Source organism: Pleuronectes platessa, chromosome 23 (assembly GCF_947347685.1).
Source record: "Pleuronectes platessa chromosome 23, fPlePla1.1, whole genome shotgun sequence".
NCBI classification, from domain to species: Eukaryota; Metazoa; Chordata; class Actinopteri; order Pleuronectiformes; family Pleuronectidae; genus Pleuronectes; species Pleuronectes platessa.
The window spans coordinates 1,514,086-1,531,964 of record NC_070648.1 but is presented as its reverse complement, the minus strand read 5'-3'; the positions used below and the strand labels follow the sequence as shown (position 1 = coordinate 1,531,964).

At 45.6% G+C, this 17,879-nt stretch overlaps 1 protein-coding gene across 1 annotated transcript; it reads right to left on the bottom strand.

Annotated features, from left to right (window-relative positions):
- Positions 1–12,079: 12,079 nt before the first annotated feature.
- Positions 12,080–15,559, bottom strand: LOC128430059 (L-amino-acid oxidase-like). The gene is made up of 7 exons (XM_053415998.1): positions 15,529–15,559; positions 15,149–15,393; positions 14,720–14,832; positions 14,434–14,635; positions 13,932–14,000; positions 13,552–13,688; positions 12,080–13,218 (listed from the first exon to the last, which is right to left on the bottom strand). Exons 1-7 carry the CDS (start codon positions 15,557–15,559, stop codon positions 12,444–12,446), a joined length of 1,572 nt encoding a protein of 523 aa, XP_053271973.1. The 3' UTR covers positions 12,080–12,443.
- Between the last annotated feature and the right edge of the window lie 2,320 nt (positions 15,560–17,879).

Sequence of the window (17,879 nt, the reverse complement as noted above, 5' to 3'; positions counted from 1 at the left end):
TAACTTAAATTAACTGCACAAACACAAACACACACACAGTTTTACTTTAGCTATCGACTGACAGGGAACAGGACAATCGTTTAAGCCCATCTGACAAACACACACACACACACACACACACGTAGAAGCTGAGATACACACACTCTCACACAAACTTGCTGATAAATCCCACGTCAGCTCACATATGATAAGCCATCCGCTGATCTCCACACCTGAAGTCACGAGGGGACGTGGGGGGGGGCGTAAGTGAGGAAGATGAGCAGAAGAAGAAGGTGAAGAGAGAAAGAAAAAGGTAGTTAATGAGATAATTGGTCGTTTGTATGAGCGAGGTGAAGAGGGGATGATCGACCTTTAGAAGCCTATCAGGTGTGGTGATGCCCGGGAGGAGGTGCAGGGCAGGAGTCACGCAGAGGGAGCGAGGGATGAAGGAAGGAGGGGATGTGAAAGAAGAAAGGAACCTTCTCTCTGGGATCAGATGTGTGGAGACTTCAGGGCAGGAACAGAACTCGTCTCTGCTCAGGTTCTGCATAACGGGAGGAAATAGGATCTGGGAAAAGTCCGGAGCTCAAGTACTAGTGGAGATCAGGCTTCTGGAAAATGAGGATCGAACGTTCAGAGGCAGAAAAGTGAAACTGCTGAAGCTCATCGGAGGAAAATACGTTTTCCAGGCTGCCTGGCTCCTGGAGCTTCAGACAAACAGACTGTGAAGCTTTAGTTTAAACCATATTTAACATTAGATTTAACCCCAAAATACAAACTCCTGTCATTTAAAGTATTTCTCATCTCACTGATGTTTAAGTGTTTGGTTTTAATCAGTTATTTGATGCTGTAAACTGGAGTTGAAACGTCATGATTGACGTCTGAGACTGACTCGTGATTGGTCGGGGAATTGCTTTGCGCCCTGATTCCTTAATCTTTTCTTACATATTGTACAAAATCAGATTTAACCGGAGAACCTCGTCTCTCCGGTTCGGCTCAGAAGACTCGACCACACGTGGAGAATCTCTCGTTAGTCTCCAGTTAACGGAACCAGTCCGACCGAAGCTGCTGCTGGTTTCCTGTGACTTCCTGCTGCGAGGTGACGGAGCTGAACCCCACTCTGACGGAGCTGCCTGTAAATAATGATTCATATCTCAGGGAGTGAAACGATGAATGAATCCATCTTCTCCCCCCCCCCCCCCCCCTTATCCTCCTCTCCTCTTCTCCAGCTGTAGTCCCGCCCTCACAACACGAGAGAAACTCACCGCAGGATTCTTCTCCTTCATTTTATTTGCTGTGTAAACCACTTTCCTAACAAATGAGCTTTGTCACAATCATCTCTTCTCTCGTGTGTGATTCCAGACGCCTGAGCAGGAATTCAAATTATTTGCGGAAGGTTTACTTGTCACACAACTCGGCTGAAGTGAGGGATCAACGTCTGTCGGGATAAATCCTGCTGTTAGAATCGTTTAAAGCTCCTTTCCTCCTCCTTTCTCCTCACTCTTCTCCTCTCCTACTCCTTTCTCCTCACTCTTCTTCTTCCTCTCCTCCACCTTTCTCCTCACTCTTCTTCTTCCTCTCCCCCTCCTGTCTCCTCACTATTCTCCTCTCCTCCTCCTGTCTCCTCACTCTTCTCCTCTCCCCCTCCTGTCTCCTCACTCTTCTTCTTCCTCTCCCCCTCCTGTCTCCTCACTCTTCTTCTTCCTCTCCCCCACCTTTCTCCTCACTCTTCTTCTTCCTCTCCCCCACCTTTCTCCTCACTCTTCTTCTTCCTCTCCCCCTCCTGTCTCCTCACTCTTCTTCTTCCTCTCCCCCTCCTGTCTCCTCACTCTTCTTCTTCCTCTCCCCCTCCTGTCTCCTCACTCTTCTTCTTCCTCTCCCCCACCTTTCTCCTCACTCTTCTTCTTCCTCTCCCCCTCCTGTCTCCTCACTCTTCTCCTCTCCCCCTCCTGTCTCCTCACTCTTCTTCTTCCTCTCCCCCACCTTTCTCCTCACTCTTCTTCTTCCTCTCCCCCTCCTGTCTCCTCACTCTTCTTCTTCCTCTCCCCCACCTTTCTCCTCACTCTTCTTCTTCCTCTCCCCCTCCTGTCTCCTCACTCTTCTCCTCTCCCCCTCCTGTCTCCTCACTCTTCTTCTTCCTCTCCCCCTCCTGTCTCCTCACTCTTCTTCTTCTTCCTCTCCCCCTCCTGTCTCCTCACTCTTCTTCTTCCTCTCCTCCTCCTGTCTCCTCACTCTTCTTCTTCCTCTCCTCCTCCTGTCTCCTCACTCTTCTCCTCTCCTCCACCTGTCTCCTCACTCTTCTTCCTCTCCTCCTCCTGTCTCCTGTCTCCTCACTCTTCTCCTCTCCTCCTCCTTTCTCCTCACTCTTCTTCCTCTCCCCCTCCTGTCTCCTCACTCTTCTTCCTCTCCTCCTCCTGTCTCCTCACTCTTCTTCTTCCTCTCCTCCTCCTGTCTCCTCACTCTTCTCCTCTCCTCCACCTGTCTCCTCACTCTTCTTCTTCCTCTCCTCCTCCTGTCTCCTGTCTCCTCACTCTTCTCTCCTCCTCCTTTCTCATCACTCTTCTTCCTCTCCCCCTCCTGTCTCCTCACTCTTCTCCTCTCCCCCTCCTGTCTCCTCACTCTTCTCCTCTCCTCCTCCTGTCTCCTCACTCTCCTCCTCCTCTCTTCTTCCTCTCCCCCTCCTGTCTCCTCACTCTTCTCCTCTCCTCCTCCTGTCTCCTCACTCTCCTCCTCCTCTCTTCTTCCTCTCCCCCTCCTGTCTCCTCACTCTTCTTCTTCTTCCTCTCCTCCTCCTTTCTCCTCACTCTTCTCCTCTCCTACTCCTTTCTCCTCACTCTTCTTCTTCCTCTCCTCCACCTTTCTCCTCACTCTTCTTCTTCCTCTCCCCCTCCTGTCTCCTCACTATTCTCCTCTCCTCCTCCTGTCTCCTCACTCTTCTCCTCTCCCCCTCCTGTCTCCTCACTCTTCTTCTTCCTCTCCCCCTCCTGTCTCCTCACTCTTCTTCTTCCTCTCCCCCACCTTTCTCCTCACTCTTCTTCTTCCTCTCCCCCACCTTTCTCCTCACTCTTCTTCTTCCTCTCCCCCTCCTGTCTCCTCACTCTTCTTCTTCCTCTCCCCCTCCTGTCTCCTCACTCTTCTTCTTCCTCTCCCCCTCCTGTCTCCTCACTCTTCTTCTTCCTCTCCCCCACCTTTCTCCTCACTCTTCTTCTTCCTCTCCCCCTCCTGTCTCCTCACTCTTCTCCTCTCCCCCTCCTGTCTCCTCACTCTTCTTCTTCCTCTCCCCCACCTTTCTCCTCACTCTTCTTCTTCCTCTCCCCCTCCTGTCTCCTCACTCTTCTTCTTCCTCTCCCCCTCCTGTCTCCTCACTCTTCTCCTCTCCCCCTCCTGTCTCCTCACTCTTCTTCTTCCTCCCCCCCTCCTGTCTCCTCACTCTTCTTCTTCTTCCTCTCCCCCTCCTGTCTCCTCACTCTTCTTCTTCCTCTCCTCCTCCTGTCTCCTCACTCTTCTTCTTCCTCTCCTCCTCCTGTCTCCTCACTCTTCTCCTCTCCTCCACCTGTCTCCTCACTCTTCTTCCTCTCCTCCTCCTGTCTCCTGTCTCCTCACTCTTCTCCTCTCCTCCTCCTTTCTCCTCACTCTTCTTCCTCTCCCCCTCCTGTCTCCTCACTCTTCTTCCTCTCCTCCTCCTGTCTCCTCACTCTTCTTCTTCCTCTCCTCCTCCTGTCTCCTCACTCTTCTCCTCTCCTCCACCTGTCTCCTCACTCTTCTTCTTCCTCTCCTCCTCCTGTCTCCTGTCTCCTCACTCTTCTCTCCTCCTCCTTTCTCATCACTCTTCTTCCTCTCCCCCTCCTGTCTCCTCACTCTTCTCCTCTCCCCCTCCTGTCTCCTCACTCTTCTCCTCTCCTCCTCCTGTCTCCTCACTCTCCTCCTCCTCTCTTCTTCCTCTCCCCCTCCTGTCTCCTCACTCTTCTCCTCTCCTCCTCCTGTCTCCTCACTCTTCTCCTCTCCTCCTCCTGTCTCCTCACTCTCCTCCTCCTCTCTTCTTCCTCTCCCCCTCCTGTCTCCTCACTCTTCTCCTCTCCTCCTCCTGTCTCCTCACTCTTCTCCTCTCCTCCTCCTGTCTCCTCACTCTCCTCCTCCTCTCTTCTTCCTCTCCCCCTCCTGTCTCCTCACTCTTCTCCTCTCCTCCTCCTGTCTCCTCACTCTTCTCCTCTCCTCCTCCTGTCTCCTCACTCTTCTCCTCTCCTCCTCCTGTCTGTGGCGATCACACAACTTCAGCTTTCTCTCGTCTGCTAAGTGGATTTGATGAAAGAGGAGGAAGTGTGCGCACCCAGACTCGCCCTGTGACCTAAAACCTCTGAAATCCATTTATGACAAACTTGATTTTTATAATAAAAAAAAAACTGCTCCATGAATAACGCGGTGATGTGGAGATCCCGCAGATTGAAAAGAGGCGAGCCTCATCAGAACACAGATTACTCTCCATCCCACCAGGCAGCGTGGGTAATAAAGAATACTAAGTGTTCCAGTTCATGCAGCTCTGGACAAGAATTAGCAAAGATGCAGCAGGAAACAGCCGAGTAGTCGTTTGGCCTCATGCAAGAACATGTTCGTGTCTCACCCTAAAAACTCTAAATTTAAGAAAAGTAGTGAATGCCGAATTGATGAATTACTCATTCGCACAATTTAGGAACAAATCTATTGGAACAAATGGTTCTTGCATGAGGCCAAATGTCCTTTTTGTCACTCAACTGGTGTTGATCTGGTTAAAAAGGAAACAGATTGAACATTACTTTCCAAAAAAATCTCTCGTTTGTCATCCCGAAACGCTCAGAGACAGTTGTACCCACTTCATTTACATACTTTCATTAATTCTGGGTCATAATCAGCATGAATACAACTTGTGATTCACGAAGGAATCAGCTAATTACACAGTGAGTGGCTGAAACGTGCTGGAAGCTGCGAGTGGAGCATCTGAAGTGGTCAGAAGAAAAGAAATCAAAATGGAGAGAAGTGGAAATGATGAATCCTAGTGACCGAGGGAATAAAACAAAAAAAAAAGATATTTAACGAGAAGCAGAGAAGGAAGTTGATTTAAAAAATAAAGCCAAACCGACTGCAACTGGTGTGAGAGCATCACAGAGAGAGGGAGCAACACACTCAGAATAAAGATGTTGGTGCAAAGACGTCTTAATGTCTGCCTGGAATTTAAAAAAGCTTCAACATGAGGAGTTGCTCCTCAGTGGAGTTAACATGAAGCTCGTTAGCAGCAGTGAAGGTCAAGTTCAAGGTCGAGGAGAATAAAAACACGACTCTTAGTCTGGTCTTGTATTATATTCATGTATTATCAGCTTCTGCCTCTTTTTTATTTTCTAATATGGTTCATGATCCAGACTGTTTGGCCCCAGAGGAACTTCAAGGACTCATGATGGTCATTTCTAGAGACCACAGAACCAAAGGCAAACATCCAGAGAAGCTCCAGGAAATGTGTTTCACCGCTTGAACTCCCTGAGGGATAGAACTCAATATTTACTCGAATGAATCTCGTCACTTTACAACTTCATGTATGAGTCCGAGTCCTGTCACTGATTTCACATGCATTGATTTTGGTCTCTGCAGGTTTTACATGATGAGACATGTTCCAGCAGCAGCGAGCGCCGCGCGTTCGATTCCCACTCAGACGGAAGACGAGGAGCGCGGCATGTTTATTAATGTAAGAGCTGTGGAAGGCACATGAACACGCGTGTGCCTTTCATTCACTCACACACGCTACTGCACTGACATGTATCTCAAACACACACACACACACACACACACACACACACACACACACGGCCGGATACACACGTTTTCACACACTACTTTTGCGAAAGATGTCGCAAAAATAGAAAAATTCACTCAACACCCACATCGGAGAACAGATAGAACGATGAATAAGCCCCCAACACACACACACACACACACATACACACACACACAAGCAGATTGAGTGTGTAGACAATGACAGGCACTAGGATGACGTGAGGGAATAGGAAGGGGTGTGAGCTGACAAAAAATTCCTCCACATGCCTTCAGCAACCTATATACACTATGTATTTATATATATATATAGTGTGTGTGTGTGGGTGTGTGACAGATATAAAAGACATGTAGGCAAAAGCAAAGGAGTAAAGATTTTCCTTCAATCGGTTCCTTTTAAGAAAAATTGTGTAAAAAGCTTTAAAGTCTCAATATTTCATGTCCCATTTTTTTTAATTTGTGAGGTTTTTTTTGTATAATTCTGCTAACAAACAAAACAACAAACAGAGAAGTGAACAGGGGTGAAAACACAAGTTAGTTGTTGCAGGATGTTGGTTCACGACCCGAGTTGTTGACCCAAGTTAAGCTCAGGTTGTTATCTCTTGTCTTTGCGTATCGACAGTGTGTTTGTGTTGTGTAAGGCCTCACGCTGACACACTGAAACAAACACACATGTCACTGTCACAGCTTTTGAAAAGTGTGTGTGTGTAGCCCAGATGGACTCGAACACAAAACAAACACACACAGAAACCCTGAGAAACTTTAGTTGTGTTCCTTTGTTGTGTGTCTGTCCGTCAATGTCTGTTCATGTTTGTTTACGTGCTCCTCTCTCTCTTTCTCACTCTCTCTAATTAACAACCACTTCTGTGTGAACGTTGTCCATTATGTATGAGGACCTCAGACACACACACACACACACACACAGACACACACAGACACACATCTGTCTCTAACCCTTGTTTGCTCCCTCCATCTGCCTGTGGCTCCCCTCAGGGCTTCTCCACACACACACAGACACACATTCATTTATTTACACACATGTTTATCTCAATTAAGACACAGCTCTGATGTGTCTTAAATTGGAACTCGGTCCTTCCTCCTCAGTAACAGGAGTTTAATGTGTGATGACACATTTTAAATGATAAAGTATTCAATCATCCAACTTGGTTCATCTCTCAAAGCAGAATCCTTTCAGGGATCAGATTCTCTTGGGGCAGGTTTTCTTCTTCCTCCCTGTGGTGACGCGGTCGAGCTGAATGGTTTCACTCCGGTGAATGGTTTTCTGTTTGCCATCACTCAGCCTCGGTCGATTCAGCCACTGGAGAACAAAGACAAATGATTTCCTTTGACTTTGCATCGATCAGCTGTTGGACTGTGCACGAGAGACACAGAGAGTGAAGAGCGCACGTGTTCACTTTCAGGTACGAGTGTGTATTTGTGTGTGTGCAGGTGAGTTATTGTGCGACGCAGCCCAGGTGGATATTAAATTCTGGCCTAATTAAAATCCGCTGTTTCCACAAGGGCAGAACTCATTATTGTATTTAGAGACGGGATGAAAACAAACGGCGAGTCGATGAAAAGCTCTTCACTCCTCTAATGAGGAAGGAGGCGTCCTTCATGGAGCTCAAAGTTAAACCTGGAGACGGGAATGAGAGAAAGCTCCGGTTGGTCTGGTGGATTTATTAAAAGTTGTATTCATCATCAATCATTTATCTTATTAGCTCTAAAGCCTTTGCCTTAACCGTACGTAGAGATCATTGCAATGTGTGATTGAAATGATTTTAACAAAAACACACAAAGCCGAGTCTCTCTCATGGAACATCGCTGCATTAGACACTAAAGGCAAAGATCTGCAACACAACAACAAAGACCTGAACCCACACGAGGCTCAGATCATTGAGAGGCAATAAAAACAACAACAAAACAACCGCTGCATTGAAAACCACTAAAGTGACGACAGCAGCATCGGGTCAGTTTTACAGGAAGCTCCGTGTGAGTGTGTCCGACCTCCTGCGGCCCAGCGCTGCCTCTGAGGAACAGGATCTGGTTTCTAAAGATGAAAACACAGGATGAGTGGAGTGCTCGGTCACAACTTCACACTTAGACCGAGCCGGAGAAGCTTCTGGAGGCTCTTTGATGCTGGATGCAGCTATTAGCGATAATGTGCGGTGAACCATTTGCAAAGCACCCGGGAAAATGTGCTTCAACAGATCTTTCCTCGCTGTAAGTGATAACGGAGCCAGAGAGGAACACGAGGGCCGACACAGGAGAAGAAGAAGGGACAGAATCTTGCTGTTTCTGGCTTATCGTTTTATTGTGAAGGGCAGCTGCAGTGTAAGCTCTGGCTTGTGTCCGTTATGCATGATGTTATTTGCTGACTTCTTTGTGGACTCCTCGTGTGACTTCATATAAGTGGTGGATCGACGGGTCACGGTCAATTCACATGTGCAACATCCACAGACTCCTGATTAAGCTTCTTCCATCAGGCCGTGACGCTGAGGGAGGAACAGAGCAGAAGTAAAGGAAGACGAGAGGGAGGAGTAAAATGAATCACTGGCGACTCATTCATCCTTCTGGGGGGATTAGTGATGGATAGACGGCTGGATGGAGTGATGGGAGGGAGAGGAAGATGTGACAGCTTTTCAACAAAGAGACCCACACACACACACACACACACACACAGACACACACACACAAACAAACACCCGCAGGGCCATTGATTTGTGCGCCGTAAGTGCTTTGTGATTGGTCCCGCTGTGCGACAACAACCCTGTTTACCTTGACGGAGGGGTGTGTGTGTGTGTGTGTGTGTGTGTGTGTGTGTGTGTGTGTGTGTGTCGGCGTCTCCATGTGTGGGTTGCCAACACGTTGTCGGTGTTGTTACGGCACTCTGTGTGTGTGTGCAGATAGCAGCCGCAGCTTGATAAGCACCCGGGGAACAAGAACGCCGCAGAGCAATTATTCTGAATGATCGGAAGGCAAGACGAGGAGGAGGAGGAGGAGGAGGAGGTGAAGAAACACAGGGTGGTAGGTTAGATGAAAAGAGGACAGAGAGGGATGAAGGTGACGCAAGGAAAAGGAGCAAGAGAAGGAGACTAGTGGAACGTGGAAAGTTGAAATTGAATAAATGGCAGGAAGAAGAGGGGAGGATGGATGAAGAGTAAACCGGTGTTTGACGAAGAGGAGATGAATTAGTCTGTGTTAGTCTGTCCCCCCCCCCCCCCGAGAAGGATGAAGATATTTAATCACGCCCATGATGCCGTCTGTCGGCTTCAGTTTCCGAAGAAGCACAGGAGCTTCGGCTCGGACTGGATCCTCCCGGCACTCGTGTTGTGGGCGTGAAGTGATTTATGGTGTGGATATGAGATATTAAACATCTGTATCTGATGTATCTCATAAGAAAGACCAGATATTAATGTCCATAAGCTGTGGTGACGTGTTTCCTCAAAGATGGATTCTGTCCTGACAGCTGAGACGGAATCGGTCCAGCACACAAACCCTGGCTCCATCGTACAGATCCTGGCTCAGATGTTTTTGGCTCCATCTTTGTTTACAGTCTATTGTCTCTAAGTATTAACCCTTGTGATGCGCTGGTCACCTGCCCCCCCCCCCCCCCCCCCCTCGCTCAGTGCCGGCTGGGATTGGCTCCGGCCTCCTGTCGCCCTCAGAGGATGACGTGCATCATGGATGGAGGGATAGGAGCATTCGCAGCCACCATCAAAAGATTCATTCAAGTTCCTCCATCACCCTCCGGCATCTTTGCATCTTAGCGAGTGTGTGTGTGTGTGTGTGTGTGTCTGTGTGTGTGTGTGTCAGTGTCTTTGAGGTGCATCTTTGAAGCCTATTCAAACAGGAGGACACCAGCGTTTCCAAAGGTTTCAAACGTTCTGCTCCTCACTAGAAAGTAACACAAGAGCTGTGAGGACGAAGGGCTTCAGTCTTTACTGGGTCACATGTGTTGATTTGTGTACTCGTGATAATGATGTAACCCCTTCGCTCTGTGGAGAACTCGTCTGAGACCTTCTACAAATACTTTCCCCGTTTTAGCTCTTTTCTGGGACCACTTGGCCGAGCGACAGCGGCACCGCTCTCTTGTTCTCTTGCTCTGTCTCGGTGGTTTCCTCTCTGCCGACAGACTGTTCCCTGCTCGTTCCCATCTGATGCCAGCTCCGTCTTCCTGTCTGTGGTTGGCAGCATTTTTTTAGTTGGTTAATTTTCTGTCTATTTTCTCCCAATTCTCTCTCCCAGTCTCCTCAGCTCGAGTTATCTTCATCACATCTTCTCTGCATGTACAGTAGCTGCTTTCAGACCTGCACTGAAGTGGTACTGTGTTATCCAAAGGTGCTGAGCCTGAGAAAGCAAATGTCAGAGTCAGTTGCTCCAGACATTGTCTTGAACTTATCCTGCCAGAGTTAAGGGTTAAGGGTCTTGCAGAGTGGAGCTTGTTTATTTTCCACCACAGCATGAAACCTGGAAGCAGCTGAGCCATTTCCTGCAAGACTGAGAGATTCCAGCGACATGTACACACACACACACACACACACACACAAACACACACGTGCACACACTCAGGAAAATCTCTCTCTATGCAAAAACATTCTATAAGTACATATACACAGCGTTAGAGCTGCGCTGTCGTCCCTCATGAATCAACCTCTTCCTCTTCCGCTGCCTTGTTTGTCAAGTTCAATAAAGAAGACGTGTATTTAAAATGTCGTCTTTATCTTGAACTGCCAAGTCCCACTAATTTACATGGGCTGTAATATTTCCATATTAAACATGACAGTGCCGTGACTGCAGGATTTCTTGGTAACCTAATGTTTCATATTCAGAGTTCGTGCAATTGAAGGAGGTTTTATTTTATTTCTATTTTCAAGGTCGTTTTAAAAAGACCTGAAGCTCTGAGAGATGGTTTAAATATATTAAAGGAATTTCATCATCACAGCAGGATGATGGAGGATAATTATAAACTTTAATACTGAAACCAGAGGCGGATGTTATTACCTCTGCCAGCGAGTTTCCATCTGTGTTTGTCTGGTGGTTGTTCGCAGGAGAGCAGCGTCTTTAGCTGGCAGATATTGAGTTGGTGCAATTTACTGCAGGTCTGGATTCTGTTGTTTGTCCGTGTGGACGTTCCTTCTCTATCCACACAACTTCTATATTTAGTCAAATCTCATGAAGCGCTCAGTACACATGATGCATTATGCTCCTTTTACTTTTCTAAATCAGCCGGCCAGCAGACGTTGTGCGTATCGCTTCGGTAATTGGTCCCACTTGTGCACCTTCATTAAGAATAGATGTGAGCTTGTTGTTTCAGCTGAGCACTTCACCGAGGAGGACTCGTCTGCGTTGGTTCGGCTGCTGCTTTAATAACTACTGGACGGATTCTCTCAATCTTTAGTGGGAGGAGGTGGAATGAGTCGGGAGAGAAGCTTTAAATGTGGGTGTGGATCGGGATCAGAGGGAATCAGAGGGAATTCTGGGGAATAAGGGCATCACATATCAATATTTTGAGTTTGAGTTCTCATATCAATGTATTGGCTAAAATTCTTTATAAATCAATGTATATACTTAATAATGTTCGGGGTTATATTGTAAAGAGAAAGAATTGGCTAGATTTGCTTCTGATAGAGCAGGAGGAGAGCGCCCTGCTGGACAAACTAAGCAATGGCACCTTGTATTCATTTCTTTCGTGTCTTTTTCTTAATTATGTGAAATAACGAATACATTTCATATCAGAGCAAAGCAGACGACACGTATAATGATATCAATATATATCCGTGATTGGCCCTCTGACTTATTAGTCAGGTTTGAATTGATGCCAAGCCTCCTCCCATCGTTCTCTCCTCTCTAATGAAAGCACCGATCGCTGCCGAGCTCTTCTCAGCTTCAAAGCCGCTCGTCATTAGAGAGCAGAACCGTGACTCCACTCAACCACACCTGAGAACCTTGAAGAAGAAAGTGCTTTTAATTCATATTTCATCACCTTCCAGAGGCGTGCAGCCGGGTCACTGTAAGTTAACGTGACATCAGGAGGGAGGGAGTGAATTTGTATTAATCCGTCGGCCGAGAAGCCTTTGATCACTTTGTTGAGTCTGGGGAGAAAACTGGAGGCAAAACGTAGCCGAGGTCCCGGCTCCCTCTGTTTCACCTACACTGAATCATGCTGCATGAGTTCATTTCTATTATGTGGATACAAAGCAAAAGGGACTATTTCTGTCCCTTTTGATCCTATTAAGGTCGAACAATCAGATTATTACTTATTGGTTGTTTTTACTAAAATCAGTAACTCAAGTGCACCGGCTTCAGATTCAATTATAGACTTTAATGACACAATCAAATCAATCAGATTACATACGTCATTTTCTTTGCAGTTTAATTGTGTGTATAGAATATGAAAGATACAATTTGAACAGGTAGAATCTTTCCATGTATGTAGCCCCGTGTACCAGAATAGAACCGTAGACAACCATCGATTGTGTCCAGAATTAATGAAAAGCATAGAAAACAGAACAAGTCACTAATCTCAAGCTCAAATGTCAAACATCTGCATTCAAATGAATACATGTAAAAATTAAGTGATTAAAAATTATAAAGATTTCCCTAAAACCATGGAGTATAATGATACTGATTTATTCAGATGTGACGGCTCAGAGATCGTCTCTTGTTTAGGTGAAGACAAAGTTCAGCTCCCTGTTGATGTTGATCGCAGCTCTGATTCCAGTTTTCATAGCTGTCTCGATCCAGGCGTGAGGGAAGCCGGTGTGTTCACCAGCAAAGTGCAGCCTGCCTTCACTTTTAAAGAGCTCCTTAGCGTACTCCAGGTGTTGGTAGGGTGTGAAGAGAGCGAAGGCGCCCAGGCTGTAGGGATCCAAGCTCCACTTCTTCACCACCACCCCTGTGCAGAGATGTCGGACGTACTCGCCGTGGATCGCAGCTAAATCTTCCAGAACCAGCTCTTTCAAGTCTTCGTCAGTCGCTCCCAGGAAGAGAAGGGAATCTTCAGCCCAGGTGTAGGAGGCCAGGAGGACGCCAATGTCCTTGTTTATGAAACTGTGGCTGGGATAGTAGATAAAACGAGAGGGCCTGTCGGTGACGCTCTTCCCTCCTTTGATGCCGTCCTTCTCCCAGAACTTCTCACTGAAGGTGAGGATGATTTTTGTGGAGCTGCCATAGTGGACCGATCTCAGGGCCTCCATCTTGTCAACAGGGAGAGGTGGCTCAAATTCAATGAACAGGGCTGCTTTGGCTGTGGTGGTTACCAGGACTGCGTCAGCCTCAAGGTCGGTCAGAAAGGATTGTTTGTCTTTCTTGTACGATATCACGACACCTGTATCTGACCGACTGATGCGCTTCACCTTGGAGTTCAGGAGAGCAGGGGCCTTCAGTGTTTTGTGTAAAGCGTTGGGGAGAAGATCCAACCCACCTGTTATTTCATGGTACCTTCAAAAGCAAAGAGACATGTTCTCATTTGAGCATGAAATTACATTTCCTCAAGTTGTTCTTGACATATCTTGTTCACAAAAACATAACAAGGACGAGTTGAGGTGATGTTAGCTGCTTTCAGTGTCCTAACAAATGTATCACTGTTAATAGGCAAGATTCTAACCTCTGTTATCCACTATTACTGCTCACACACCAACTTCTGTTACTTACAACTAACTTAATACAAAAAAGTACAATTAAATGAGTTGTCTATTGGATCTTGCCCCTTTCTACGAGACCCTTCATCAGAGAGTTGCAATTCAAACACATACTAATGTTGGTAAGTCTCACTTGGTGTTGTCGTTGACGTCGCTGTTGAGGTACATCATCTCAGTCAGAGCCATGTGCATGAGGCTGTCTTCGTTGAGCAAGTCTCCGATCATCCTCACGGCTTCTGCGCTCAAACCACCTTCCGTTCTCAGATAGTCCTGTGAAAAAGGAAACGTTAATCTTAAAATATACATATTCTGTTAATATTCAGGTTCATTTTAATGAGTTATTCCTTTAAAATGTTTCATGCTCTAATGTTCAGAAAACTGTCCTCAGACTGTCCACTGCTGCAGCTCCTCTTTTCAGCCTCTGTCTCAAACACTAGGTTTTAGCTCCCGTCCTGTCTCTTTAAGTTGTATTTCTAACTTTGTGCATATACATGAAATCACATTGTGCTTTACCTTCACACTGTAGTGGTCGTACTTCTTAAGAGCTTCAGAACAGCCATGTTTCCCCATATAGTCATACACCTACAAAAAAGATAAATTACAACGACAGGAAGCGAAAATATGTTTATATATTCAGGTGTTTACTCTTAATAAATACTGTAAATGATTAATTTAATGTTTATGTATGAACGGCATCTAAAAAAATTTGAAATAGCAAATGTGGCCCAAATGTCCCAAAACAAATATGTATTGGGACAAGTACTTTCTGATTACCTTTAACCGAGTAAGGTCAAACTTGGAAGAAGCAATAAAAAAATGATTGCGTCTCCAAGTCCGAGTATTCTGACCTTATTATGTCAACGTGTAAACGTATTATCATAATATAGCGTCCTGTAGGAGTTGTCACAGGAGTTTGCATCGTCTACATACGACAAATAAATACATATTTAAGACAATCTTTCATCTCATAATTTGGTATTTACTGTATACGAAAGAACACATGATGCTTCCACACCTTCACCAAAGTTTGTTGTAGCAGCTCGTTGGCAGACCTCCCTTTCTCGTGACCCTCCAGGTTATACCCCATGTTGTCAGGGTCTGCCTTCATTTCAAACGTCCGTTTCTTTATCCCATTGACCAGGTAGAAGGTTTTGGGGTGAGTCATGAAGAATTCATTTAGCTCGAGTCCGAGTGATTTCACGTACCAGCGGATGATTCTGTTGAAACACAAGAAAGAAAGAACATTAGCTAGCTAAAGATACCACAAAATAAAACCTCAACAAAAAACAGTTTCTACTCACTCATGAGTAGATGGGATCCTCATTGCTCCCAATTCAATGTACCAGCCGTCATTTTCATTCCTGTACGTCTCCACTCGTCCTCCCACACGACCACTAGCTTCTAATATGGTCACCTTGTTCAAACAGGTCAATTAGCAGGTTAGACATAAGCATCTTTTTCCTGATTTTATAATAAATGGGTATTTCCTCTCAAAAATATATTGAACTCTGGATTATTCGCTACAAAATGTAGTGATGTCGTCAATGACTATATAATAAATAAAGACAGATGAAGCTTCCTCACTTCCTCCCACTGAACAGAAGTTAACCTGAAATATCTCGGATACAGGAGTTGGTCCAGTGGTCCCCTCCTTAACTTATCATACAAAACACCCAACATGTTGCGGCACAAAAGAATTTCAGCAGTCGTGATGGACCTGCTGCACGTACCTTGTGTCCTGCGTCCTGCAGCAGCTTTGCCGCCGTCAGTCCAGCCATGCCAGCTCCAACAACCACCACATGACGTGGCCGGGCGCAGAACAAATCTGTCGGCGGCGAGCGCTGGAGGCCGGTCTTTGCTGTCTGCAGCAGCATATCATAGTCTTTGTCCTCCAGACAATCGGCCAGATGTTCCCTGAAGCTTAGAGCAGCAGGGTGAACCTGGTTCCCTGTGAACAGCAGCACACTGACAACATCTGGACACACAAAGACTGACTGGAAGAGAAAACTCTAGAAAAAATAACCCTAACCCAGAAAATATTCAAATAAATATAAATAATAATTTACTTTATCCAAATAAAAGAAACATTGACTTCATGCAAAATACTCACCGAGTTCATACTTCGACACATGTGGATCCATCTTGGTCTGAAAGCTGCAGAAGGAAAAAACATTTAATCAATGATTGATTGATTGAAAGACAGGCAGACAGGGAGACATATAGGAAGTAGGACACAGAAAGAGAGACAGACAGACAGACAGACAGACAGTAGAGAAACTCCTCTTTCTCACCTGTTGAACAAACCGAGTCTGTGACCTGAGGAGGACTCATGTGTCTTTTATACAGAATCGGTGCTCTCGTCTGATTGGACAACATGGTTGGAGGTAAATAAACGACTTTCAGGTGAAAATTACAAATCTTATCTCAGTAACTGGAGAATGACTAAATGTCCTGAGGGCAGACACGTGATACCTTATCATACACAAACTGCATTGAGGGAGGTTTGTGTTGAACATTAACAGATACTTCCTGTGACCTATGTCATCGTGAAATAGTCAGAACATTAAACCTGTTGATTTCATGTAGATTTCATTAATTTCTAGACACTCTTGATTACAAACCCTCTGGTCATGTGAACTAGGATGTTAAAGATGGACAGTCTCACAGGGGACACACGTTGAGAGGCTGGCTCAACTTCTGTGGTCCATCAGATCCAGTTAGAGAACTGTGATGGAAATCTGAAAACACATGAGTCTGCATTTCCAAATTTGTCTTTGAGTATTTTATTAGGAGCTTTCTGCAGAAAGGTGGAACACAGAGCGTCACAGGGATCTCAGTCAAATGCAAACATCTCATTGAGGAGAACTAAGGCTGTTGTGTGAACCAGTTCAGACTGGTTCTGTAGGCCCAGTTTGAGACAGGGGATAAGAAACAGGAACCTACTCTGTATAAGTTACCATTTACGATAGAGCAGATAGAACATAAGTAATCGGAGCTCATCAAATAATTCTGCCAGGAATATAAAAGTACAAGCTGTAGTTTTTCTCGACTGACAGTGTCTGTTTGTACAAATGAAAGTCCTCGTGGTTCAAACATGATATCGAAAGAGGTGAAGACTGCAGCGTCTTCTTCTTCTTCTTCTTCTTCTTCTTCTTCTTCTTCTTCTTCTTCTTCTTCTTCTTCTTCTTCTTCTTCTATTGTTTAGGGCTGTAGCTCAAAGCCAGAGTGCATCCTGGACAGCATCAAAGTAGTGGACGCTTCATTTAACTTAATCTAAGTTTAATCTAATGAAGCAGACTTAGCAGTTTGAAGTGCCTGTCACTCCCATCATGAAGAGCAGATTGCAGGATAGTGAGATAAGTGATGAAATCAAATTTCCAGTGAAACCTGTCTGTCACACAGCCAACACCCTGAGGGAACACTGTAGAGTTCGTAGTGTGTGTGCTCTTGTAAAGATATCTCTGTGAGGACCACTTTGTGCCCCCCCTTTAAGACTTGGTTTAAGGGGTCAGGAAATGTATTATGCCAATGAGTGTCCTCATTAAGATAGAAGTATAACCGTGTGTACAGAGAGAGTGAGTGTGGGCGAGAGAGGGTGTGTGTGTGTGTGTGTGAGAGTGAGTGTGTGTGTGAGAGTGCGTGTGGGCGAGAGATAGTGTGTGTGGGCGAGAGATAGTGTGTGTGGGCGAGAGAGATAGTGTGTGTGAGCGTGGAGTGATGCCATGCAAATCATTAATATCAACAAATACACACCCAGCATAGTTCAGCTCCCGACTCTGACTCCCATGAATCTGAATGTGAAGTTGTGTGTTGTAAGTGAAGTTACAACACTGTTCTTTGTGTGCAGCACACTGACTGAACTCTGTTCCACATATCGCTACGTTGACCAGTCGAGCCTGAAGTCAGAGTGAGTCCATGTGAGGACACATTAAGACAATGTCCTGAAGCTTCCCAGTGAGCCGTACACTTTGCACGCCCTATGCCTTCTTTCAATCAGCTTCGTGCGGGAATCAGCCGTTCGGATCACTATGACTCCTGATGGGGTGGAAACTATAAAAATATCCAAAAGACACATAACATCTCTTACCATTATATTAATTTGGACAACATGAGGATAGCAAAATTAACACTTGCATTTTTCTGTGAAGTCATCACCTAATTTAAGGGAGATGTGCATTTTTCATCCGCGATGCTTCCTGAATCTTAACACAGATCTAACAAATCATCCGCTCATCTTAAGATTGTGTGTCACACATATCACCCTTGATGACTGAATGTGTTGCTCCTAAAACTATAAGGAATATAATCTCTTTCCCTAGCACTGTGAGTGTGTGGTTGGCATATGAATATACACATCTCATTGATATTTAACATATGCGCCTATCAGTAGTTTATCTTTCTTTTATAACAAATCTTTTTTAATTCTGTGATAATTGTTTGCGTTGTTGTGGTGCATTCACC

Coding starts and splice junctions, on each gene's coding strand:
- LOC128430059 (XM_053415998.1), bottom strand. CDS start 15,559: ATGGATCCACATGTGTCGAAGTATGAACTCG. Junction 15,394..15,528: donor TGTGTCGAAGTATGAACTCG/GTGAGTATTTTG, acceptor TTGTGTGTCCAG/ATGTTGTCAGTGTGCTGCTG. Junction 14,833..15,148: donor TGCAGGACGCAGGACACAAG/GTACGTGCAGCA, acceptor TGTTTGAACAAG/GTGACCATATTAGAAGCTAG.